Source organism: Triturus cristatus, chromosome 6, assembly GCF_964204655.1.
Source record: "Triturus cristatus chromosome 6, aTriCri1.1, whole genome shotgun sequence".
Lineage (NCBI taxonomy): Eukaryota > Metazoa > Chordata > Amphibia > Caudata > Salamandridae > Triturus > Triturus cristatus.
Window position 1 is genome coordinate 44,214,286 of NC_140589.1, and position 27,195 is coordinate 44,241,480.

The window sequence follows — 27,195 nt, forward strand, 5'->3', positions numbered from 1 at the left end:
GAGTGTGGCAGGCAATCTGAAAACCGGCAAACTGCTCACGAAGCGTCTCCCGCGAAGCGGGAGGCGCGAGCGGTAAATGTAGCCCCCGCTAGATAGAGGGAGTGGCCTATGCTGTTCGTTGCGCCCCACTGCCTCCTGGGGGCTTGAGTCCGCAATAAGGAGTGTGGCAGGCAATCTGAAAACCGGCAAACTGCTCACGAAGCGTCTCCCGCGAAGCGGGAGGCGCGAGCGGTAAATGTAGCACCCGCTAGATAGAGGGAGTGGCCTCTGCTGCTCGTTACGCCCCACTGGCTCCTGGGGGCTTGAGTCCGCAATAAGGAGTGTGGCAGGCAATCTGAAAACCGGCAAACTGCTCACGAAGCGTCTCCCGCGAAGCGGGAGGCGCGAGCGGTAAATGTAGCCCCCGCTAGATAGAGGGAGTGGCCTCTGCTGCTCGTTACGCCCCACTGGCTCCTGGGGGCTTGAGTCCGCAATAAGGAGTGTGGCAGGCAATCTGAAAACCGGCAAACTGCTCACGAAGCGTCTCCCGCGAAGCGGGAGGCGCGAGCGGTAAATGTAGCCCCCGCTAGATAGAGGGAGTGGCCTATGCTGTTCGTTGCGCCCCACTGGCTCCTGGGGGCTTGAGTCCGCAATAAGGAGTGTGGCAGGCAATCTGAAAACCGGCAAACTGCTCACGAAGCGTCTCCCGCGAAGCGGGAGGCGCGAGTGGTAAATGTAGCCCCCGCTAGATAGAGGGAGTGGCTTCTGCTGCTCGTTACGCCCCACTGGCTCCTGGGGGCTTGAGTCCGCAATAAGGAGTGTGGCAGGCAATCTGAAAACCGGCAAACTGCTCACGAAGCGTCTCCCGCGAAGCGGGAGGCGCGAGCGGTAAATGTAGCCCCCGCTAGATAGAGGGAGTGGCTTCTGCTGCTCGTTACGCCCCACTGGCTCCTGGGGGCTTGAGTCCGCAATAAGGAGTGTGGCAGGCAATCTGAAAACCGGCAAACTGCTCACGAAGCGTCTCCCGCGAAGCGGGAGGCGCGAGCGGTAAATGTAGCCCCCGCTAGATAGAGGGAGTGGCCTCTGCTGTTCGTTGCGCCCCACTGGCTCCTGGGGGCTTGAGTCCGCAATAAGGAGTGTGGCAGGCAATCTGAAAACCGGCAAACTGCTCACGAAGCGTCTCCCGCGAAGCGGGAGGCGCGAGCGGTAAATGTAGCCCCCGCTAGATAGAGGGAGTGGCCTCTGCTGCTCGTTACGCCCCACTGGCTCCTGGGGGCTTGAGTCCGCAATAAGGAGTGTGGCAGGCAATCTGAAAACCGGCAAACTGCTCACGAAGCGTCTCCCGCGAAGCAGGAGGCGCGAGCGGTAAATGTAGCCCCCGCTAGATAGAGGGAGTGGCCTCTACTGCTCGTTACGCCCCACTGGCTCCTGGGGGCTTGAGTCCGCAATAAGGAGTGTGGCAGGCAATCTGAAAACCGGCAAACTGCTCACGAAGCGTCTCCCGCGAAGCGGGAGGCGCGAGCGCTAAATGTAGCCCCCGCTAGATAGAGGGAGTGGCCTCTGCTGTTCGTTGCGCCCCACTGGCTCCTGGGGGCTTGAGTCCGCAATAAGGAGTGTGGCAGGCAATCTGAAAACCGGCAAACTGCTCACGAAGCGTCTCCCGCGAAGCGGGAGGCGCGAGCGGTAAATGTAGCCCCCGCTAGATAGAGGAGTGGCCTCTGCTGTTCGTTGCGCCCCACTGGCTCCTGGGGGCTTGAGTCCGCAATAAGGAGTGTGGCAGGCAATCTGAAAACCGGCAAACTGCTCACGAAGCGTCAGGAAAACTTAAAAAAAGAAGCAAATGGAAAAATTGCACACCCACGCCTGACCCGTTCTGTTTCCGCGGTGCTGTCCGTGAAAAGTACAGCACCGCGCTCTTCAACTTACTTTGCGGAAAAATAGCGATTCGCGAAGTCGCTGGGAGGTGTGACACAGCTTCTTAATGAATAGAAACAAGCACTCCGTGACTCGCATTGTAGGTTTAACACTCCCATTTGGCAACACAGGCTTCTGTGAGGTGCTGGGGTGAAGGAAGAGGCATAAGGAAGGAAAGGAAAGAAGTGTCCTGTCAGGGGGAAGCATTGCATCCCATCGCCGCCCCCCCAAACCCTCTCACACCAACACTACCGCCACCAGAGATGAAGAGGTCGGTTGGGGCTGGAGGCAAGGCCTGGCTGCGGTTGCAGCCGAACCCTAAAATGATTTCACCAGGTGCTTATATTGGCCGATAAGATAGGGTCAGTGTTCCTACACCTGAGAACACATGGTGTTAACACACCGGATCATTCATGGCGGGGTGGAGTGGAGTTCCATATGGGAGTTCTGCCCCCCATCTTGTAAGGAGGGCCCATGAGTCTGGCTGGGCGATGCCCTTAAAGAACCATCTCTATACAGATCCCCTCCCCCTTCCGTCAAGTGAAAACTCCAGGCCATGTCCTGTGTGCAGCCAAGGCTAGACCCACACCTCAGTACATCCAACTGAGAGACATGCACATAAAGGGAATCTACATGAGATTCGTTGGTTGCCCTGAAAATCTGGCATGGATCCACCATTGTGGGTCCAACCTGAGCATCACATTAAGGCCCTGGGCGAAGACATCGGGGGACTCGCCTCCTCTTTCAATATGTTCTTCATTCATATTTCATTATTTCTGATACCTCAATATTAAGTTTCTTAAGACTGCCAGATACCAGAAAAAACGTTTTAGGAAGGAGAGTTTCGTTATACAATTCCTGAAAAAAATTTGAAAAATGCCATTCCAGTGGCGAGAGGTTCTTGTGCAATACTGCCTTTGCGGCTACCAAATATTTTTGTAAATGAATTTGTTAATTTTGTGGTGTACATACTGTGGTTTTCTATGTTATTGTGTTCTTCAAACACACACTGATAAACAGTACTTCGACTAACCAATTCTTTATCAGGTCACATCAATCTAGATTACATTAATTAGCCAGGGTGATTCATGTTTTTTTCTGTGTAGTGGTTTTCAGCGAACTCTTGTTGGGACATGAGATCCTTTTTAAGAAGCTCCATATTCTAATGTCGTGTTCCGTGCTGCTCGAGGGATAAAAAGTCCCCCTTATCACAGCTTGAAACCACCACGCGCTGATTGGGAGACGCATCATTGATTTAAGAAACCTCTTAAACAGAGTCAGACTCGAAATATGCAGGATTGACCACCAAAGAGAGGATGTCTCCTTTTATGTACATCTTGCTACCTCTGGCACCTCAAATAAACAGGAGAGTAATAAAAAATAACGGGCATAAAACCAGAATCCAAATTTAAAAATGTTTACAAATCAGAAAATGGTATATTCTGGCTTGGCGGCATACTTCTTAGGAAGGTGGGAGCACCCAGATACCTTTGGATGCTGTTGTCAGATAAGCCCCGGCCCTAACTCTGTTGGACTAACTCAGTTTTCAGCCTTATTTTTGCATCTTTTTTAACAAACATTTTGCCACATGATGTTTTAGAATAATTGTCTCTTACAGTTAATGCTGCATTATAACTTAGCAAGGGAGATTAGGTCATTCCGTAAGTCCTTTTCCTAGAGGACGTGGTTCATCAGCAATAGGACCACAATACCTGATGTATGAACAGCCTGAGCTTCAGTTAAAAGGTCAAATGACTCGCCTTCCGCAGTGATCTGTGCTGGGATGCCACTACCATTCCCACCTGCACGGGCGCCCCCTCTCACCGGTGCGGATAGGTTTAAATAATGGACTTCCTGCCCCTGCCAGTCTTTTCAGTCTGTTTACCTCCCGACCCCACCAAACGAGCTTCCTGCATCATAGCTACTTCTGCATTGGATTCTTGAAACAATTTCATGAAAGCTGAACTTTTGCAATTGTTCAAAAAGTCGTCAACATTTACACAACTTTTTACAATGCCCTTTCAATAGCTTTCCTAGACCGGATTAAATTGACCAAATCCATCCCTTTTGCTGCATTTTATTTTTCAGTTTCAGTTTTTAACGTCTTTATTTCGAATATTCTTCATAAAAGACAAAGTATTTACAAACATACGATAAAAAGCAGTATTACATAGTCAATAGCATTATATACAATGTAAAAATTAATTAAAACCTAGTTAAAACCTCAATTAAATCAAATGAATTCATAAAGACGATGAAAGAGGATTGTTATTATACAAATTCAGTTAAAAAGATACAGCATCAATACTGGACAAAGACACAATCTTGAAAGGTAACATACTAAATAGGTTGTTCATGGCGGTGTATTATAAACTATCCTAGCCCTTAATAACCAAGCCCATCCTAGGAATTTGGCCATTCCGGTTGAAAGACATTCAGAGGTGTTAGTTCTTAAGATGAGTAGGGCTTCCCTGCCTGACCGGGTCTTTAATCTATTGCATATGGGTTTTAGCCACTTATGTCGAGGTTCATGATAGGCATCGCAAACAAACAAGAAATGACCTACTGTTTCTTTATGGTTAATGCAACATGGACAAAATGGGGTCACCGGCTTCTGCCAGCCACTGGTAAAGGCCCGTAATGGCAATGTACCTAAACGGAACTGAAAGTAAAGTTTCCTATCTATGGTTTTAACAATTATATCCCAAAAACACTCGGTGTAGGGGACTATTTTATGTTGCAGAAACAAACCAGTCAGGTTCGATTTCTCTGAGAGAGCAACGTATTCATCCTTGACCATAGACCAAAAAAGAGATTTGAAATCTTTTTTAGAGGGAAAGATGTGAGAGCCCGGCTCAGACCACAACTGGGGAAGGCCCATTCCAGAAAGAGTGTTTCTGATTGACTTGAACCAAGGGATTTCGCCTGCCCCTTGTTGTGATCTAACATCCTGAAGCTCTTGGGCGTACATGGCAAGTTCCGGTGTAGACCAAATTCGTCGCCATAACGCCACCAACCTATACTGTGCTTGATGTTTAAATGAGTGGAGCCCCATGTCCATCAAAAGTGGTAGAGCTGGTGTTGATGGCGGAAGACTAACTAAATTTCGGAGGAATTTGTTTTGTATCCTGTCAAGGACAGCCAGGTCTACACAACCCCAAATATCCGCCCCATATAATATAGCAGAACTAATTTTTGCACTGTATATTTTGAGGGCGGGCAACACCCTTTTGGTCAAAGAACTTCGCTGCTCCTTCACCAGACAGCCGGACAGGCGCATTAGTTTCAAGCTAAGCGCTGCTATTTGCTCTTTCCAGCGTAATCTATAGTCCATTGTAACACCGAGATAGGTCATAACTTCAACCTGTTCCACGCGTGACCCATTCATCATGACATTGCCCCTCTGTGGCTTTTTCTTCGTGAAGACCATAAACTTGGTTTTGGTAATGTTAATTTCTAGATCGTTCTCTTTGCAGAAATCCACAAATTTATCCATAGCTACCTGCAGACCCTTCTGGGTTTTGGCCAATATAAGCGTATCATCCGCAAATATTAAAAGGGGGAATTTACTCCCACCCAGAGATGGGGCATCAGTAGGAATTTCTGAGAGAAACTTAACCACTTGATTAATAAAAAGTATAAAAAGGGTAGGGGCCAGGACACAGCCCTGTCTCACCCCACGAGTCACAGGGAAGGTTTCTGTGACCTGGCCCTGGCGACCCCACCTAACTCTAGCAAAGTTTCCCTCATGCATCCTGATGGTAAGTTCTAGGAGCGCAGAAGGAACACCCATCTTTCTCAATGCAGCCCACATCTTTCCTCTGGGGACCAAATCAAACGCTGATTTGAGGTCCACAAATGCAGCGTATATCATGCCACCTCTCAGGAACACAGTTTTCCAATAGATCATGACAAATCTTAGTATCTGGTCCACAGTGCTGATGTAAGCCCTAAAACCAGCTTGTACTGGGGAGATAATGTCAACATCAGTCATCCAAGTGTCGATTTTTCCTAAGAGCATTCTGGCCACTACCTTTTGAAGGGCATCAATAAGACTAATTGGACGGTAGTTTCCTGCATTAGTTTTGTCCCCTTTTTTAAACACGGGCAGGATCTCTGCCCCTTTCCATGAATATGGAATCCGCATCCCTCTAGCAATCGCATTAGCTAGGTTGGTTATATACGGAACCCAATGCACCTGATCATACTTAAAAAGGTCCGCAGGGACGCAGTCCATACCGGGGGCCTTACCGTTCTGGACTTGTTTAAGAGCAGCTACGGTATCTAATTCTGTAAAGACAATATGGTCAAATAAAGGCACCGCAGTCTGAACACTGGCATCTTCCCAGGGGAGGGAGATCCGTACCGTGTTACTAAACTGCGTAGCGTAATGTTTGACCCATTGTTCTGCAGACACGTGGTTTACAGGTACTTTCGAGTCCCCAGTCCCGCCCCATCTCACAGCCTCCCAAAATTTTTGTTGGTTAGATGAAATGCTTGCTTGGTATAAATCTAACCAGCGCTGTTCATCCCAGTTGGTTTTTGCCTCTTTGAGTACTTTCTTGTAGTTAACCCTAGCTAACCTAATATCATTGGCCGACTTAGATTTAATAGCAGCTATTAAGGTGCTATGGGCAAAACGACAAGATTTATCATACCATTTATTCTTGGTGGATTGTAGACCATTATTTCTACCTTTAGTGGGTTCATTAAAAAAAGCTTTTATCTTATTGAATAAAGACTCGTGGATCAACCCTATTTCTTCCAGGGAGGTGTCTTCATTGAGTATTGTTACCATCAGATTGGTGGCTACTGAGACTTCCACCGCAATCTTTTCTAACACGGTAGGGTTGTCTATAAGCCTAGTCCAGCGGACCCTTCTGCAATCATTTGATAGAACCGCCTCGGCTGTAACGGCGGTGGATGCAAAATCCATTCTGTAGCCCTCATTTAGTAATAATGTAATTGCCAGAGGGTTATGGTCACTTTCAGATCTTTGCACTACTTCCATATCCTTTAGGAGTTTCCAAAATTCTATCTTTATTAGGAAGTAGTCAATACGACTCGAGTGCCTGGAATTGTCAAATGTGACCTTTCCCATCAAATCAGATTTGGTTCTACCATTAGCTGCACGCAGATCCCATTCAAGACAGAGGCCTAACCACTGCATTGCGGCCTCGGTAACCTTTTTAATAGGAGGGATGGATAATGGTGGAATATTCCAGATTTGGTCAGTTGCCCCATATCCTTCGTTGTCGAGATTGGGAAAGGGTTCAAAAGAACAGTTAAAATCACCTGCCACCATTATACAAATATCGCTGAAAATGTTGCCTAGTAAGCAGTCTAGATCACTGACTGCTCTCATAGGCTTCCCACCAGGTTGCCCTCTTGCATATATATTGATCAGTGAAAAAACCTCTTTATTTTTACCAGACAATTTCAAAGCAAGAATATCACTACTTAATGTAGGAATATCTTTAATTGTAAAAGCTAGAGATTGCCTGATCCAAATGACCAGACCACCTGTGGGACGGCCTTTTGGTCCTTTACAGGCTGGTTTGTAATAGTTAAGATAGCCAACCCGAAAGGTGGCAGCGGTAGACCAGCTTTCCTGAAACATAATAACATCAAAAGAATCCACAAAAAAGCCCCAGTCATCTTCAGACATTTTCCCTGTTAGTCCCGCTATGTTCCATGACAGGACTGAGAGAATATTACTTGCATCTTTCTGCAAGTTATTAGATGGAATCATAGTCTCCACTGGAACCAGAGGACTATATATGGGATTAGGAAGTGTTACCCCATCTACCTCCCCTTGTGAATTATCACTCTCCCCTGTTACAATCTCAGTCCTAGAAGAAGGAATACAGTTAAGAGCACTCAATACGACTTCACTCAGCCCTGGAGTCGACAGTGAATTGTCAAGTCAATCCACACCTTCCAAGCCGGATAGCGGAGCAAACCGGTTTGTGAGTTGCGGATAAAACAAAGGATGGGCTGGAGTATCAAGGTGGAATCTCCCTCTTGGCCTGACATTTCTAGAGTGTAGGGATGGCGTTTGAGGACCGCTTGTACATAGAGCGGGATAGAAATAATTCAGCAACAAAGTTTGCACATCCCCAGCTCTTCCAAATCTAGGTTCCCTACTGATAAAATTGGCCACCCATGGTTCTCTAAAATTTATCACCACACAGTCTCCCTCGAGATCTTTTTTACCATAACCTATCCAGTCCACCCTTCTTACATTAAGAATTTCAGAATATGTATTGGGTGGGAGCGGGCGATTTTTGTTAAGCCAAAATGTTACCTTATTATGGAGGTCCATGTGTGTTTCTCTTTTACCTTCGACTAAAGGGGCCACGCCAGTTAAGATGATGGTATAAGGCTGTGACTCCGGAGGGAGATTAACACAGTGTTTCCTCGGGATTGGTTTAAAATATGGTCGGAGGGTTTGATCATGACTGCTAGGTGTTTTCTTGGCCTGGGGTTGTTTATCGGCCTTCTGTCTAGGTCTGACCCCCGAGATAACTGTTTTCTTGGGGGCCGATACAGATGTTGGCTGCGTGGCTTTTGACATAATGGGTCCCGCTTTTAAACTTGACACCCCTACTTTTTTATTCACCAGATTGGATTTCAATGGTGATGGGGCAGTGGGGGGCACGCCTTTGGGGATTAAACTAGTTAGCGATCTATTTACAGATGCTATATTCTCTTTAAGCAACCTATCCAAGGAATCAATTTTTACATTCAGTAGTCTTGTCCTTTCTAATAGTGGTAAGAGCAAGGATTTCATTAATAACTCTATCTTGGCCAGGAATATGCCTTCTGCAATATTAACGGTGGTATTATGATCTTCATATTGACCCGCCTTGTTAGTATTAGGCAACCGAATAGGAGGGTCAATAGTGCTTCCCACCCCCTCATTGTATTTGTCTAGGTCGGGAAGATCTAGCCGTTTACGTTTCCCAGGATTGTGTGGGGGTGAAAGATGTAACATAGGGGGGGAGATCACTTGCTCTTTACTAAAGTTTAAATTAGGTGAGTCCGAGAGACCTGATTTCTCTCTAGACTGGTCTAACAGGATGGTAGTCCCGCTGTTTAGTATGTTATCACGAGCAGTAATAAATGCGCTATCTTGACCCTCCACCACCAACTTCACAGTTTGGGTCTCGGGGGCAGTTACAAGCACTGGATCAATATTATCAGCATTGCTAACAGTATCTACAAAGGAAAGCGAAATAGGGGAAACTGCCTCATTAATTTTCCCAAGAGACGATCGTTTACCTGTGATAATATCTAATGATAAGCGTTTTTCAACAATAGCAATTTCTTTCTCCAATATTGCAGTAGAGCGTTTAAAAAACTGGTCAATAGTACCCGTAAAAGTACCATTAGAAGTAGAGACCTGGACTTGCCTCTTTTTTCCAGATCTTAGGGTCATCTTCGAATAGACAAGAAACCCAATTAGTTCCTCAAGGAGTGTCAATAGGTGGAGGATAAATGTTAGGAAGGTGGCCCGGCCCGGCCTCCTTTGGCCTCTGACGGCCACAGACGGCCCGCCCTCTGCCCGGGCTCAGCCCGGCGCCGCCCGCGCGCGTCCCGCGACGCGGGGGGAGCCTGGATTCAAGTAGCGCCTCCGGGCGCGCTTTCCGCCGGATGTGGGCGGGTCTGTGGATGGCTGATGGGGGCTGTAGTCCGCCTCTACTGCGGCCTCAGAGCAACGGGAGGCGGCGAGGGTGACTACCAGCGCCAGTTCTAAAGGTGAGCAAAGGTCTGTCCCTGAGCCAGGAACCAGGTAGGGTCTGCTGCGTAGCGAGGCAAATGCGGGCTGCGATTCAGGTTCTGTCCCCCCGCTCCACCGGGGGAGCCTGGATTCAAGTAGCGCCTCCGGGCGCGCTTTCCGCCGGATGTGGGCGGGTCTGTGGATGGCTGATGGGGGCTGTAGTCCGCCTCTACTGCGGCCTCAGAGCAACGGGAGGCGGCGAGGGTGACTACCAGCGCCAGTTCTAAAGGTGAGCAAAGGTCTGTCCCTGAGCCAGGAACCAGGTAGGGTCTGCTGCGTAGCGAGGCAAATGCGGGCTGCGATTCAGGTTCTGTCCCCCCGCTCCACCGGGGGAGCCTGGATTCAAGTAGCGCCTCCGGGCGCGCTTTCCGCCGGATGTGGGCGGGTCTGTGGATGGCTGATGGGGGCTGTAGTCCGCCTCTACTGCGGCCTCAGAGCAACGGGAGGCGGCGAGGGTGACTACCAGCGCCAGTTCTAAAGGTGAGCAAAGGTCTGTCCCTGAGCCAGGAACCAGGTAGGGTCTGCTGCGTAGCGAGGCAAATGCGGGCTGCGATTCAGGTTCTGTCCCCCCGCTCCACCGGGGGAGCCTGGATTCAAGTAGCGCCTCCGGGCGCGCTTTCCGCCGGATGTGGGCGGGTCTGTGGATGGCTGATGGGGGCTGTAGTCCGCCTCTACTGCGGCCTCAGAGCAACGGGAGGCGGCGAGGGTGACTACCAGCGCCAGTTCTAAAGGTGAGCAAAGGTCTGTCCCTGAGCCAGGAACCAGGTAGGGTCTGCTGCGTAGCGAGGCAAATGCGGGCTGCGATTCAGGTTCTGTCCCCCCGCTCCACCGGGGGAGCCTGGATTCAAGTAGCGCCTCCGGGCGCGCTTTCCGCCGGATGTGGGCGGGTCTGTGGATGGCTGATGGGGGCTGTAGTCCGCCTCTACTGCGGCCTCAGAGCAACGGGAGGCGGCGAGGGTGACTACCAGCGCCAGTTCTAAAGGTGAGCAAAGGTCTGTCCCTGAGCCAGGAACCAGGTAGGGTCTGCTGCGTAGCGAGGCAAATGCGGGCTGCGATTCAGGTTCTGTCCCCCCGCTCCACCGGGGGAGCCTGGATTCAAGTAGCGCCTCCGGGCGCGCTTTCCGCCGGATGTGGGCGGGTCTGTGGATGGCTGATGGGGGCTGTAGTCCGCCTCTACTGCGGCCTCAGAGCAACGGGAGGCGGCGAGGATGACTACCAGCGCCAGTTCTAAAGGTGAGCAAAGGTCTGTCCCTGAGCCAGGAACCAGGTAGGGTCTGCTGCGTAGCGAGGCAAATGCGGGCTGCGATTCAGGTTCTGTCCCCCCGCTCCACCGGGGGAGCCTGGATTCAAGTAGCGCCTCCGGGCGCACTTTCCGCCGGATGTGGGCGGGTCTGTGGATGGCTGATGGGGGCTGTAGTCCGCCTCTACTGCGGCCTCAGAGCAACGGGAGGCGGCGAGGGTGACTACCAGCGCCAGTTCTAAAGGTGAGCAAAGGTCTGTCCCTGAGCCAGGAACCAGGTAGGGTCTGCTGCGTAGCGAGGCAAATGCGGGCTGCGATTCAGGTTCTGTCCCCCCGCTCCACCGGGGGAGCCTGGATTCAAGTAGCGCCTCCGGGCGCACTTTCCGCCGGATGTGGGCGGGTCTGTGGATGGCTGATGGGGGCTGTAGTCCGCCTCTACTGCGGCCTCAGAGCAACGGGAGGCGGCGAGGGTGACTACCAGCGCCAGTTCTAAAGGTGAGCAAAGGTCTGTCCCTGAGCCAGGAACCAGGTAGGGTCTGCTGCGTAGCGAGGCAAATGCGGGCTGCGATTCAGGTTCTGTCCCCATTTTATTTTTTCTTCTTCATCCCTGAACGATCTCCATTTTTCCTTTTCCACTTCCCAGGGTCCACTGATCCCGGTCACCTTACAGCCCTTTTGCGGTGTCCACCTGATAGAAAGATGGGCTATAGGATCGTCCCACCAGTCCATATAGATGAACTCCACAATATATGAAAAGGGGGAAAGCTTTGTAATACTGTAATGCTCTTTATCCATGCCTCTCGTCTTTGAATATAAGCTCAACTTATGGCATCCTAGCCACTTGCAATTTCAAAAAACAATAATAATCAATAAGCACTGATGCAGCTGCGTCATTCCCTTTAGAACCCTGGATTTGTGACGATAGCCTCTGCTTGGTCGACTTTGTCAAACATTGTAAGATTTCCCTGTCAAAGAATCCTCAGATTTGAAAACTGTTCCATCTGAGCTTGTGCAGCTGCTGCTTTGAATATGGAAATGAGTCTTCACGTGGCGTTTGCTTCCAGTGAGGTTTCATATGTGAGGTCTGGAAATAGCTAGGAGTAACTGATTGAAAAATCACAAGTTCTACTAGTCCAGTGTTTCCTAGAATCAGTCTTGCAAGTTGCAGGTAAGCTATTGTGGTAGGGATGGCTGTGCTACTCTTTGGTTTCTGAACAGAGACTCAGTGGGTTCCACCAATAGTTAGGCTCCTTATACTGCCAGGTATATCTGAAAGAGACTATTAGGTATAGATTCCTTACCTTAGAATTACCCCCTGGTGTCAGACTGGATCGGAGACAATTTTTTCGTAGCAGTACCCTTGCACGTCTGTAGGTGGCGTCCATCGACTCCGCGTTCATCGTCGACATCGTGATCGCCGGGATGCCGTCGCTGTATCTACCCAGATGACACCCCTGCGCGCTGACGTCAGTTCTTTCTTTTTCCGCGCCAGCCAGCGCATATCCGGAGAGAGCGGTACCCTACTCACTTTTTGACTTTTTTTACTTTTTGTCTACTTCTTTTCGAGTTGTTTGACTCCTGGTGCACAGGGATGTCACATCGGCGGACTAGCTTCAAGCCTTGTCGCTCCTGCCACAAGTTGATGTCAGTTACGGACCGACATCTACTGTGCCTCTGGTGTCTGGAGAGCGACCACAACCCAAAGCCGTGCTCCAACTGTCAGGCCATGGCCCGAAGTCTTTGCGGGAGCGGTCCCAAAAGCTTCTGTAGGCCAGGCAGTCGGCTCCGTGGCGCTCCAGGTCCCGGTCGAGGGGGAGGTCGCGTGACCGGCCGCGGAGCCATCACCATCACTCCTCGTCAAAGTCTTCATCTTCGGGTAAGTCGAAGCACAAGAAGAAGACGAAAAAGCACAGTCGCTCTTCGCCTTCTCCCCGTCCGTTGGCCGACAAGATACGGGATGCGGACAGTCATCATCTTTTGGCTCCGTCCCCGGAGCCTGCTGGGTCGGCTCTGAGTGTTCCCCACTATCCGGGAGCTGGAGCAACCCCTGCCCAACTTCGCACATTTTACGAAGCTCTCCACTCCATTTTTGGGCAGCTTAAATCTGCCGGCACACATTCGGGTTCCACGTGCTCTGTTGGGAGTTCTAGGCCTTTGCCACCCGGAGCTCCGGCACCACAGGGATCCAGGCCTGGAACCGAATTGGCGCCGGTCGACCTGACAACACCTCCTCCGGCGTCAAATCCATTGACGACGCCGCCTCCGATGCCGGTTGTGTCTCGAGCTGGCGCCGACCCCGGCCTCCCCCTCGACGTAGATACGGAGCCAGACTGACATTAACCGACGCCGGTACCGGCGCCAGCCGGCAATCTTGTGCCAATTTTCTACCCTGGTGTTCCCTATCGCCCTGAGTGGCAGCCAGAAGAGGGTGAGGAGGACTGGGAGGGGTCTGTTGACCCTCTTGCTGACCAACTTGAAGATCCGGACTGGAGAGAGGAGTTGGGTGATGCCAGTGGTCTGGATACCTCCCCAGACCTTGGCATGCTTTCTCCCCCACAGTGGCTACAGAGGAGGGAGCCTCCCACGCTGTGGTGTTGCGTAGGGTGGCTGAGGGTTTGGGCCTTGAGCTTCCTATGGTGGCAGTCATGACTAATCTCCTGACTGAGGTGCTTCAGCCGGCAGCAGCCTCTTCGGAGCCCCTGCTACCTTTCAATGAGGCCCTCACGGACATCCTTCTGGGCACTTGGTCCAAGCCCAGCACAGGGGCTTCTGTGGATAGGATGATTTCCCGACGCTCCGGGTGACCCCATTTTCCTCTCCCAACATCCTACCCCTCAGAGTTTGGTAGTCCAAGCCTCTACATCCAAAGACTCGTTCCCTACTGCTCCCCCAGATAGGGAATCCAAGAAGCTGGAACATTTTGGGAAGATGTTTTCTTTCTCCAGCTTAGGACTGAGGTCAGTGAACACCGCATGTCTCTTGGACCTTTACACCCACTCTGTGTTCGGGATACGGTTGAGCAGGTGCTGCCACAGTGCCAAGAGGAGGCCTGGGCCACACTCTCCCGTGCGGTTGCCGAAGGGAGAGATGCAGCAAAGTTCGCCATTCACTGTGAGCTGGACACTGCCGACTCGTTATGCCGGGCTATTTCAATGTCGGTAGCCCTGAGACGCTACGCCTGGCTGAGGTCCACTGGCTTTTCAGGCGATGTCCAATCAACACTTTTGGACATGCCCTTTGATGGCCGTCGCTTGTTTGGCGACAAGGCAGACCATGCGCTTGAGTGCTTCAAGGATTCTAGGGCTAAGGCCAGGTCCTTGGGCCTCACGACTACATCTCGCCCCATGCAGTCTGCCTTTTGCCCCTTTCGTGGCTACGGAAGGGGTGCCCTGCCACATTCCTCCCAGAGCCACAGGCCAACGCAAGCTGTCCAGCCTTTGCATGGCCGGGGATGTGGGACCCAGCGCGGTGGGTCTGGGGGCCAGTGGGCGTGGCAGTCCACCAGTGCCCCCTCTGCAGTAGCATCCAAACCCTCCTAGTCTGACCTTTCAGGGCCACCAGTTGCCAGTGGGTGGCAGGATCCGCCATCACCTCCCCCACTGTCAGACAACACTTCGGACAGGTGGGTTTTGCAGATAGTCCGAAGATACTACTCCCTCCCCTTCGAGACTACCCCTCCATCCATGCCACCACAATACCATCGCATGTGGGAGGATCACCTGGCCCTTCTCCATCACGAAGTTACGGCTCTCTTGGCCAAGGGGGCTATCGAGCAAGTTCCTGCCCCAGAAGTAGGTCGTGGCTGTTATCCCCACTACTTTATGGTGCCCAAGAAGGACAAAGGCCTGCGTCCTATCTTGGATCTCAGGAACGTCAAGCGCTTCCTCCGGAAGGAGAAGTTCAGAATGTTTACATTGGCTCGGGTTCTATCTGCCCTCAACCTTGGATGGTGGCATTGAACTTGCAAGATGCTTATTTTTATATCCCCGTCCTGCTTGCCCACCGGCGCTACCTATGGTTCGCGGTAGGCTATGAGCATTTTCAGTTTACCGTGCTCCCTTTTGGCCTTACCAGCACCCTTCGGGTTTTCATAAAAGTGATGACGGTGGTCGCAGCTCATCTGCGCAGATCCAGGGTTCCAGTGTTCCCCTATGTCTACGACCGGGTGTTGAAGACGGGCTCGCCCCAGGCTGTCATCTCCTACCTCCAGAATACGGCGGACCTCCTGCATTCGGTGGGGTTCATGATCAATGTGCCGAAGTTGCACCTGATTCCCTCTCAGAAGCTCCTCTTCATCGGAGCGGTTCTGGACACAGTGCAGTTTCGGGCTTATCCTCCTGAGCAGCGAGTCTGGTATATTCGGGCTATGACTCTGATGTTTCAACCTCTATCCCGGGTTTCGGTGAGAATGACCCTGAGGCTACTGGGCCTCATGGCTTCCTGCATCCTGCTGGTGGATCATGCCTGGTGGCACATGCGGGCTCTGCAGTAGGACCTGAAGTTCCAGTAGGCACAGCATCAGGGAAATCTTTCCGATTGCATGCAGATTTTGGAGGGAACTGCCCCCCAACTGCAGTGGTGGCTTTCGAACTAAGATTGGGTCGACGGCAGATCCCTCTCCCTTCCCAAACCAGAGTTCACGGTATTGACAGATGCGTCACTCCTGGGATGGGGCGGCCAAATGGAAGAGGTGGAGATCAGAGGCCTCTGGTCTCCGGTGGAGTCTAAGCTCCACATCAACCTTCTGGAGCTCCGGGCAATTCATCTTGCACTGAAAGCATTCCTTCCTTCTGTCAAGGGAAATGTAGTGCAGGTGTTCACGGACAAGACCACTGCCATGTGGTACTGCTACAAACAGGGCGGGTGGGGTCGTGAACCCTATGTCAAGAGGCCCTTCGCCTCTGAACATGGCTGGAACATCAGGGCATGTGGTGGTTCAACACCTGGCAGGTTCCCTGAACTGCCAGGGCAGACACAAATGGCGTCTTCACTCTGAAGTGGTGCAAGGTCCCTATCAGCAGTGGGGAGACCCTTGGTTGGATTTCTACACCACCGAAGACAACACACAATGTCAGCAGTTCTGCACGTTGGAATTTCCAAGGCGGCACTCGCTCAGCGATGCTTTTCGTCGTGAGTGGAGTTACGGTCTTCTATATGCCTTTCCACCTATATCACTTCTACCCAGAGTGCTAAAGAAGATCAAGTGCGACCGGGTCATTCTTGTGGCTCCGGATTGGGCACGCAGAGTCTGGTATCCCGAGCTCTTGAACATGGCCATCAATCCCCCGATCAGACTGCCTCTTCAGGAGGATCTTCTGTCGCAGCAGCAGGGGACGGACCTGTCCACCCTCCACCTCCTTGCGTGGAGACTGAGCGGCAACAGGTGACAGCTTTTGACCTTCCTCCCGAAGTCTGCAATGTCATCTTGGCAGTCAGGTATCTCTCCACTAAAATGGTATACGCCTACTGATGGAACAAATTTGTGGCATGGTGCACAGCAAATGCTGTGGATCCCCTTTCTGGCCCTCTTTCAGATGTTCTCCTCTTCCTTCTTTCTTTGGCCCTGCAGGGCTCTGCTCTGGGCACCCTTAAAGGCTATCTTTCGGCCATTTCGTCCTTTCTTCGCCTTCCAGATCAACCTTCTCTTTTCAAGTCCACTATTGTAAATAGGTTTCTGAAGGGCTTTACTCATCTCTTTCCTCTTATTCCTTTCGTAATGCCCCTGTGGGACTTGAATCTGGTTCTGACTTACCCGATGTGTGCTTGCTTCGAGCTATTACATAATTGTCCTCTCAGATTTCTAACTTTAAAAACTGCCTTTCTGATTGCCAGCACCTCTGCTCGCAGGGTGAGTGAGCTAAAGGTTCTTTTTCTAAACCTCCTTTCCTTGATGTTCATCCGCACAAGGTTGCCCTCAGAACTCAGCCTTCTTTTCTCACCAGAGTGGTTACCTCTTTCTATATAGGACAGACCATCACTTTGACCACCTTCTTTCCACCACCGCATCCTTCTAAAGAGGAAGAAAGACTCCACCGTCTGGATCCAAAACGTGCACTATCCTTTTATTTGGATTGTACAAAGCAATTCTAGGTGGACGATCAAATCTTTGTTGGCTATGTGGGTTATGTGGGTGCCAAAAAAGGTCGGGCCGTGCAGAAACGGACCATCTCTCGGTGGGTCGTTCTTTGCATCAAAATATGCTATTCGTTGGCGAAGAAGGAACCTCCACAAGAATTGCGCACACACTCCACCAGTGTGATGGCAGCGACTACTGCTTTGGGATGCTGAATCCCTCTCAATGACATCTGCCAGGCAGCCACGTGGGTGTCGCTGCACACGTTCACTAGACAATATTGCCTGGATACTTAGTGCGGAGAGACGGCTTCTTTGGCTGTTCAGTCCTCCAAGACTTCCTGGTGTGAACTTGGTTCGCAGATCCACCTCCAGGGTTGGTATTGCTGGTGTAACTATTCTAAGGTAAGGAATCTATAACTAATAGTCTCTTTCAGATGAACAAGTTACTTACCTTCGGTAACGATATATCTGTAAGAGACATATATTGGTAATAGATTCCTTACCGCCCCACCCAACCTCCCCGTTCTGCGAACTGACTTCTAGTGTAAGGGACTCCCTTTCAGGGCCCTAGTTTTGTGCACCAGTGGTCAGTGTCTTGCATGGCTCTTCGCTTCTGGCGTGGAATGTCGTGTAAAGTACTGACGTCAGTGTGCAGGGGCGACATCTAAGTAGATACCGCAACATCATCCCGGCGATCACAACGCCGATGACGGACGCGGAGTCGACCATTGCCACCTACTGACGCGCAAGGGTACTGCTACAAAAAAAATTCTCCGGATCCAGTCTGATGCCTGGGGGTAATTCTAAGGTAAGGCATCTATAACTAGTATATGTCTCTTACAGATATATTGTTACCAAAGGTAAGTAACTTGTTCATTTGGAAGTATGTTTTCTTTAATGGACCGAGTCAGCATTTTTCATATGATTCATCTGCTACAGTGCCTTTTGGGATACCAATAAAGCAAAAGTTTGACCACTCACACCGATTCTCTAAATCTTCACTCTTACGTTGCGGTTTAAGGGTGATGTCTAGTTCAGTTTTTCCTAGTTTGACAGCCTTCCTCTAGTGTTTGAATGTTGTTTTTAACCTGAACAACTCTTTTGAAAGCCCATCCACCTTTTGATCAGTTGCCTCCATTTTCTCCCAGTTGTTTTTGCATGAGGTTGCACTCTTAACATAGCTGTAAGATCATTAATGTGTTGCAGAGATGTTAGCCAAAGACTCTGTTGATTTTCTAGGCCCAGCTCCTCGCTGTCTCACCTTTTTCTTTGTTCTATACTAATCCGGACGGCGAGTTTCTTCGGAAGTCAGCAGGCATTATCTAAATCAAAGCAGGGTATTTACTTTTCTTTCCAATCTTTGATATGTAGGATACATCAAGGAGGTTCTGCATGCAAGGAGCAACTCCCATACTCCAAAGTTTGAATTAAATATGAAACAGAGTTTGGTTAAATGCATGTGAGCATCTCTTTGGTTTCTGGCCTCTTCCGAAATGGTTTCTTACTGGAAAAGTTTATTTTCTAAAGCAAGCAACGGCAAATTATGAAATTGAGTTACTAGAAACTGTGTTTGTTGAAGTCTAAAAATTGGGTATTCCATGGCAGTGATGCCTTTGTTTGGAGACAGAGCGGCTGTGATGGAGATGTGAGTATTCAATGCCTACGGTATACAGGTAGAGACGAGAAGTAGCAGGGTGGTAATACGTTAGTAAATGAGTTTACCTATACCTCACTGAATACAGAGTGCCTGTTTTTGGGGGCATTATGTAGTATTCTTGCAGCTAAAGGACTGTGCATGGATGTATTTGTACAACAAATTGGAATCACGCAGAACTCTCAACGTACTCCTTTCTCTAGGTTTGCTGAAGCTAAGGCCCTCGGAGAGAGAGTCAACGAGGCACGGAATAAGATCAGTAAGTAGAGGAAGCTCTTGTTCTTGAAATGTTCTTCACTTTTGTTGTAACATGTTGATGTTCTGTGATTTCTTATGAAGATTGATTGGTATAAGCACGGATGTAGGTTGTGCCAGCAGACTCTTTAATATATCTTGACATGTGATCTTAAAAATGATCTTGTGTACATGAGTATTCTAATTCTCTCAGTGTGAACTTCATCTTAAAAACTCAGCTGCATGGCGACACTTTTTTGGGGGGCCTTTGGGGGTTTGTTGACATAGGGGTCATCTGTTTGTTCCCTTAATTTAATGACTAATGCTCACTGGTCCCACTAGACCCCTTCGTCTATCCCCTCCTTGCTTCACTCTTAATTGTTTTTTCCAATTCTCCTTTCCTTCTTGAGTGCTTTTGAGTGTTCTTCAGTGGCCCAAAGCGCTAAATTCAGTGTCACATATATGGTGCCTTCTCTGCCAGTGCCTGGATAAGTATGTGCAGCTGAAGCCCACATATACACATTCCATAACTATATTGTTGTCCTCTTTACAGTTGAGAGATGTAGAGTATTTTCTTTACTTTTAGGAGGAATGCTGCTACTTCCCCCACACCGATTGGAGATACACTGGGGCTTGATATGGCCTTGAGCATGAGTCCAAGGTGCTACATCTCCGAGGTCATGGACTCTTGGGCTTACGTCCATCAAGGCATATTAAACAGAATGACATTAGAATGTTTCTTTTACCTGCTGCGATCCTGTTCTCTATGAATTTGCACATTTATTGTGAGGGCCGAGCCCATAACACCAGCTGGTACCAATGTTACCGCTGATGCTGTAGTCTTTATATTCCATTAAATTACATGTTTAAAATGAATGAATGAATAAAAAGGGGGCTGCTGGACATACATACATATTCATGTCCATACTCCTACCTAGCGCTTCCTAACCTAGTGGGCTTAGGGAGCGTGAATCTGTCAGAATATCTTAGGGTGATCTAACTCTCCAGTTACCTGTGGTATGTTTCATTTAGGAGGCCATTCTTGTGTAGAGTAGGCCATCGTCTTTCTCAGAGAGGTAAGCAGGATTCAGCTGGGCTGGAATTCCGGCATGGGCTGGCCTCATCAGTGACTGCGAAATGCTCCTCTGTCTAAACAAAGGATTGGTGCCCTTTATATACTACACTTCACCCATGTTACCATGCCGGAGCTCTAGTCAGGCCGTCATTATTAATTTTACCCGTGCAGGGCGTTAGCCAAGCGGAAAACAACAAACATCAACATTTTGCTCAGATATCTTAAGCCTGGTACGGAATGTTCAAGAGCCTGAAAATATGCCTCAAAGAAGTGTAAATGTAAGCAAATCGATTTCAGAGAATATTATCCCATATGGGCATGCCAGCATATGTGTGCCAAGAGTCAATGTTTAAGAAAGATGTCAACTTAAACCGTGAACATATAAAATAGTAGTCATGTAAAATAGTAGTGTCCCTCGCTCGAGACCTATTTAACCACATAACAATGTATGGTTTGTGTTAGAACTGGGGTCACCAATTCCGACACGGTAGCTTGGCGCGAGGCAGGCAGGCACCCGAAGGCAATGTGTAAAGCAGTTGTGCGGCACTCACTCACACGGACTCAGTAATGCGCACACAATGAAGAGACACCACACCAGGCTGATTTGTAAAACAAGACCCTTTATCTCATTCAGGTCATGGCAAATGAATACATTTCAGTAATAGAGCAGAAAATCTCCGGGCAACAGTAAATTCATTTCAGGAAATAGAGCAGATAATCTCAGGGCAACAGTAAATTCATCTCAGGAAATAGAGCAGATAATCTCAGGGCAACAGTAAATTCATCTCAGGAAATAGAGCAGATAATCTCAGGGCAACAGTAAATTCATTTCAGGAAATAGAGCAGATAATCTCAGGGCAACAGTAAATTCATCTCAGCACAAAACAGGCGTAAATTCATTCAAGGGCATCAGGGCGTGAATATAACATCAAAGAATCCCCGAGGAAGGGAGATAATAAATGCAACATTCCTTATATTACATCAATCCAGGCGACATCACTTTTGCGCATCTTCAATAAGGCAACACCTACTGTACACAGACTCAGGGTCAGTGACCATTCCTATGCGTGTGCACCCTACAGGCAACAGTCCCTATGCAAGGATGACTACAGGGCACATTTCTTAAGCATGTCACTGACACATTCGGGAGATGTGACGCTTTATAGGCCGGGGGTGGGAGGGGGTGAGGCTGTACAGGTTCTTTGAGGCCCCAGAATCCCCTGTGGCTTCCTCCGTGGTGACAGGGGAAGGCCTTATCGGTGTTCAAGGCTGCGCCCCTTGCAGGTATCAGTCGGGGGCAGCCCACGTCAGTTCTGGCCAACAGGGGGTTAACAGGCCGTTGCCGCTGGTTCTAAACCTCTCTTGAGGTGAGGGGTGGTCACGGGGCTGCCTTCCCGTTCTGAACTAGATCCTCGGCAGCCCCGCTAACAGTTTTCGAATAGCCTCCCTCCCGGGGTTTTACCTGGGGTGACAGCCATGGTTGCACCGCTTCTGTGCTCCTTCCCGGGCCTCCACTCTACTCCGGTCCCGGCCTGGGGAGGTCAGGGGCTTTCGCTTTCCTCAGGGACCCCCTCGCTGGTGCTCAGGATCGGCTCTGGCCCGGTAACCAATGGGAGCGCGGCTCACCAGGGGCGCGGCTTATGACGCTGCCGGCGCCCCGGTTGCCCCGCAACGCTCCGTAGACGCCCCCGCGGCCTAGCGCGGCCTGCACAGCGCCCGCAGCGGCCTTCCCCTCGCTTCGGGGGCCGCAGCGGGGCTCCGGACGCACAATCTTCTCCTGGGGTCGCCGGGGCCTCAGCGGTGATGGGCGCTTCCGACCACGTGGCGCCTGGGCCGCGTCGGTGATTTTGAGCACACAGCGGTTTGGATATCGCGGCGCCTGGGCCGCGGTGGTGAGCTTCAGCAGATATTGCTCTCTCAAGCACAGCGCGAGATCACAGGTACCTGGGCTGCGGTGGTGTTCTGGGGCTTGCAGCGCTTAGAGTTCACAGCGCTTGGCAGCATAGGCGGATTACGTCTCCACAGCGCAGGGGGCACAGTTCCAGCAATATGGCGCTAGGTGTGCATAGTCCTGGGAGTATAGCGCTTTACCTGTTGATCCCCCAGCAGCAGCAGTTCTCGCAGGGTTCCCAGCGCTTCAGTCCCAGCGCTAGTTGTGGGCAAGGCTTGGTTACAGGTTCTTGGGGGGAGAAGGGGGGGTGAGTTGGCAGGCATAAAAGGCAGGATGGCTCCCTGCAGCACACTGGAGTTGGTCTCCTGGGTTTCCCCCTCACTGGGCAAGGTCAGCAGGCTGGCAGAGTCCCTCATCTAACTTGGGTACAGCAGGGCCTACGGTCAGTCAGTCCCAGTAGTGTAGGTTCCTCCCCTAGGCCCAAGCGCCTATACTCCGGCAGAGGTTCCCCCAGGTCCAGTGGTGCCCCAACTGACTAATTCAGTTTCCCTCCTTTCCTCTTATACCCCTAGGTCAGGTGACCCTCCTGTAAAGGCGGCAAAGCATAACCCCTCCCAGGGCTGGAAGGTTCCAGGAGCTTCCACATCTATGGGATCTATGTCTATGGGACAAAAAGGCGGGACGGCGGAGATACACTATCAGGATGACCCTGCCTGCTCCTAACTACTAGTGCGTGTATTCAATGGCCCCTCCGCAGTAGCAGGGGCCTGTGGCAACCATGTTATTAGGAGAGAGCACCTGCACCTCAGCACTGTTTGGCAGTGGTAAGGCGCCCAGAGGCCTAGGTCCAACAAGAAGATGGTGGCAAAAATGAGGCGACAAGGGCAAAAAAAAATAAACGGGGTAAGACCACCCTAGAGCTGACAGGTCTAACAGTTTGTCAGTAGGTGTTGGGTGCTCCCGACATGGAGCAAAGAGTTTATGGATTGCAGTAGTAAATGGTTCTAGCAGTGAAGAACGTCTCGTCGCCTACTGTGATACTGGCAGGCTAGCCCTAGTCCAGGGAGACCTCTTGGGAGGCTTTCACACCACTCATCTGGGTTCAGTGGGTGCTTACAAAATCTAAAACCCATGCTGTGTGGGGAATCCATGTGAAGTCTCACGAGAGGCCGGACTTCTGATTGTTCTGGATTGAACCCTTCTGCCATTTCAAAGCAAATGAGACTGGCCAGTGTGGCTTGGATGGGAAGGATTGAGCTTTCTTGTACGTTATCCTTCCCCCTTGAAAGATGCTGACATCCTAAAGGATGCTGCCTCTGATAGCGGCAGTGAATCGCAGATATTAGTGCTAGGGGACACACCTGATGCGTGGTATGTCTCGCTGCTGTATTCTGCATGTGTCAGTTATAGCCAGAGTAGTCTGCGGTGTGGTTGTGGCATTTAGTGTAGCCACATTTACTCTGTTGACAGATCCTGATTATGTGAAAGCCTTTGTTTGTAGAGAAGGGATGGCAGGCCCCTTTTCTGTGTTGTGCAACATGGATGTTGGGCAGTGATAGTGTGAGTTCTGTGATCACAATCATGCTCCATGGTGCAGTTATTACAGGAGTATGCTGTATGTGTATTCACTCTATGTGAGATAAGTGATTACAGGCCCCCTGCATGTGCCACAGTACCATCTATTAAAGTGTTACACTAGTACATCCATAATCCCAACGGCGGACTCCTATGTCTGCACCTCACGCTAGTTCCAACAAATCCTGATCCTGCGCAATACTCCCCAGCGTCAGCTGTTGCGTGACGCCTCTGTGTTCCAGATCCAGATCGATAAATGCAAGTGGGGGTGCGCCAGGAAATGAAGTCCTTAAACTATTGAGGTGACTAGGTCATAGAATAGGCGCACAGCATTAAGTATGGCTCTTGTTATTGCTGTCAGTTACACAAGAGTGCTCTAAGCAAATTTAAGGGAGGTCACCCCTCTCCCCCACACCTCCTACTACAAACACTGTAGGAAAAACATAAAAAGATTCTTGCTGAGCACATTCAAGTCCAATAATATAATTCCAGCGTCTCTTCAAATTTAGTATTTCAACAATATCAGAGTTCAAAGATTGAATTCCAGACACCAGAGTCGTTGTTTCCACCGATGGTCCACTTTATTCAGATAGTAGTTAAAGACAAAACTCTGCAGCCAACACGTGTTTCGTTGGGAAAACGTCTTTTCCACACAACTTCCTCAGGGCTGCAACCCAAGCAAAATAGTAACATAAGTTCCCATCTTCCCTATTACAAGTCTCAAAGTAGAGCTAAAAAATTTTTTTTATATCAGTTATCAAAGTAATATATCACCGCCTAGGTAAAGAGAGCACAGCACCTCCAATTTGTGACTTTTCTTAATATAGCTCTTCAGTGCTCCCCAGTGTCTGAGATATCGTTATACATATCTTACCAAAAAACAAGCTGACATTCAGAGAGCTAAGCAATCTATATCATACAACATATACTCTAATTCACCTTTGTATTAGAATCTTGAATACAATACTGTAAGAACCACGTATTTCTTCTCCAGTATAAATGCCTCGGTATGGACCTGAAATGGCAAGGAAACCCTTAATCTTGCCCGTGCCCCAGCACATAAGAGTCAGGAAGGCTACATATCATTTATTAAGTTACTCACACAAGACCGGTCTGTAAACTCAGTTTCCGGTATTATGATACTTAATCAAGATGGCGCCTAAGGTAGACGCCGACTACCTTGGGTTGCAGCCCTGAGGAAGTTGTGTGGAAAAGACGTTTTCCCAACGAAACACGTGTTGGCTGCAGAGTTTTGTCTTTAACTACTATCTGAATAAAGTGGACCATCGGTGGAAACAACGACTCTGGTGTCTGGAATTCAATCTTTGAACTCTGATGTTGTTGAAATACTAAATTTGAAGAGACGCTGGAATTATATTATTGGACTTGAATGTGCTCAGCAAGAATCTTTTTAGGAAATGAAGTCCAGTAGACTCAGTGTAGTATAAAAAATATTTTCTTTATTTCAAATGTTTTTTTCACAAGATCAAAAAGCAAATAACGTTCGGCCAACACGTTTCATTCCCTCAAGGGGAACTTCATCAGAGCTGAAAACAATACACAAAGAGACAAATCAAAAAATGAAACATTGCAGAATTTAAAAACCAAAATAGGTTACAGAAATGGCACATGAAACAAACGTGACAAAACACATAGACCAAAAACCACGAGAATGTCTAAGGAGAGGTTGCTTACTAGATAAGCTCTTATCTGTGTGTTGACATAATAAGTTTTATGGGCTGGAGGACACCTTCATGTATACACCTTAAAACCAACTTAGTACTTAAATACCTTAATATGTACATTTTAAAAACAACTAAACATTCGTGTTAATCCTGGTCAGTCCCACACCCTAGTTCCATAAATAAAAAAAAAAGAGTCATATGACATGCTGAAGCCATACCCTGACACAAACTCATGTGCAGTAATCCGAGACCCACATTTATAAAGAAATATTTATATACATATACTAGCAATGGGAAAATATCAATCCCAGCCCGATATCGATTCTTGAGAATTTCCACTAGACCAGGTATACATTTAGAAGTTAACAATTAAAAATTATACATTATATGAGGGCACTTGTCACCAGAAACAACGAAACGATAGTGTGACTCTCTATCAATATAGTGGAAGGGTATGTTGAAGGGTTAGATTAGACCATTTGAATGAAAAAGTCACAGCACGCAAGTACTTTATAATTTCACCAGTGTACGTCATCAAGTATAATTGCTCATAGGTAATGTGCTCCAGTATATCCTGGCAGCCAGGTCATACCTGGACAAAGAGGGGGCGGACTATTACGAATACAACATGGTTCTTGACATGATGGAGCTGGTTCTCACCAAGAACTATTTTCTCCATAACGGCACCTGGTATCCTGGCGCTGAGCAGGTGTGTGTGCCCAGCTCAGCTTATGATAGTGTGGTTAGTTGTAAAGTCTGGTCTTTAGCTTCTTACGGAATTCAAGAAGAGTGGAGGAGGTTCTGACATGGAGCCAGAGATTGCTCCACGCTTTAGGAGCGATGTAAGAGAACGCCTGTCCTCCTGATATGGCTCTGTGATTGAGTAGCATGTGTGTGAGTAGGAGTCCTGCGGAGTGGAGATGGCTAGGTGGTTGGTTGATGGGGATGCAACTGTTCAGGTGGATGGGCTTGAGGCGTGTAGTGCCTTGAACGTGTGTGTCTGAGGAGTTTGAGTGAACGTGTTTGTGAATCGCGGCCAGTGGAGCTGCCTGTGGTGTGTTGTGATGTGAGTTCTGTGTGGGAGTTTGAGGATGAGTCTGACTGTTGACTTTCAAGTTCTGGGTGGTTTGCAGTCTTCCGCTGAGTTGCTGGTGGATCCCGGTGTAGAGGGTGTTCCCATTACCCAACTTGCTTGTGATTAGGGCGTGAGTGACTGATTTCCTAGTGTTGCTTGGGAGCCACTTAAGGTCTTCCTCAGCATGGTCAGGGTGTGGAGGCAGGATGTAGTCACCGCGTTGACTTGTGTGGTCGGGTCCAGTTTGCTGTTGATGAATATTCCAAGATTCCTAGCAAGGATGCTGGGTGCCGGTTCAGGTTCGAGTTCGGAGAGCCACCCGCTGCAGTCCCATGTCGAGGTGTTCTTGCCAAAGATCACTATGTTTAAATTATGCAAAGCATAATAATCTAGGCACCACACTGAACCTATGAAGAGTAAGATACATTATTTATTCAAAAATACACATGCAACCTTTTGTGAACAGCATGACTGATTACTTCATGCAGTCCATGAAAAATGAGCACACATGGACGCGGACATGTTAGACACACCCTCTATTCATACATGTCTGAGCCTGGGCTTTAGATGTGTCCAGAGTGAGGCAACCAAGAAAATGGTAACTAGATCCTTCTACAGTGGTCCGTTCACCGCTGATTCACAAGTACTTCACACAGATCTCTTTGTACAAATAGTTCATTCTTTTTTTTTTGATAAACAATTTTATTGATTTTCGAACAGAAGAACAAAGCCAGCAATAGTGCACACAACCGGAAATCACAGCTTTACATTCATTTGGTTGAGTCATCACTCTGCACGTGACACTTGAAAATGCAAATATTACTGACATTATGTGAGGCACATCAGTTACCCCATGGTACCCAGCGACTTGCCTCACACCCTTCAGTATTCTTTGGGCATCCCCGTGCCTCATACATGGGTTTCTCTTGTGTCGCACACCAGTCCACTCCCTCCCTCCAGGACCTGATGGTGGGCGGGATGGGTCGTTTCCAGGCAGCTGCAATGTCTCGATTGG

General features: G+C 49.2%; 1 protein-coding gene across 1 annotated transcript in view; it reads left to right on the top strand.

The window, feature by feature from the left end:
* KIF6 (kinesin family member 6) overlaps nucleotides 1–27,195 on the top strand; it is a 1,720,339-nt gene that overhangs the window by 1,077,360 nt on the left and 615,784 nt on the right. Inside the window, exon 15 of the mRNA XM_085610234.1 lies at nucleotides 18,849–18,904. Within this exon, the coding sequence (XP_085466360.1) occupies nucleotides 18,849–18,904 (56 nt within the window). The remainder of the gene's footprint in view (nucleotides 1–18,848; nucleotides 18,905–27,195) is intronic.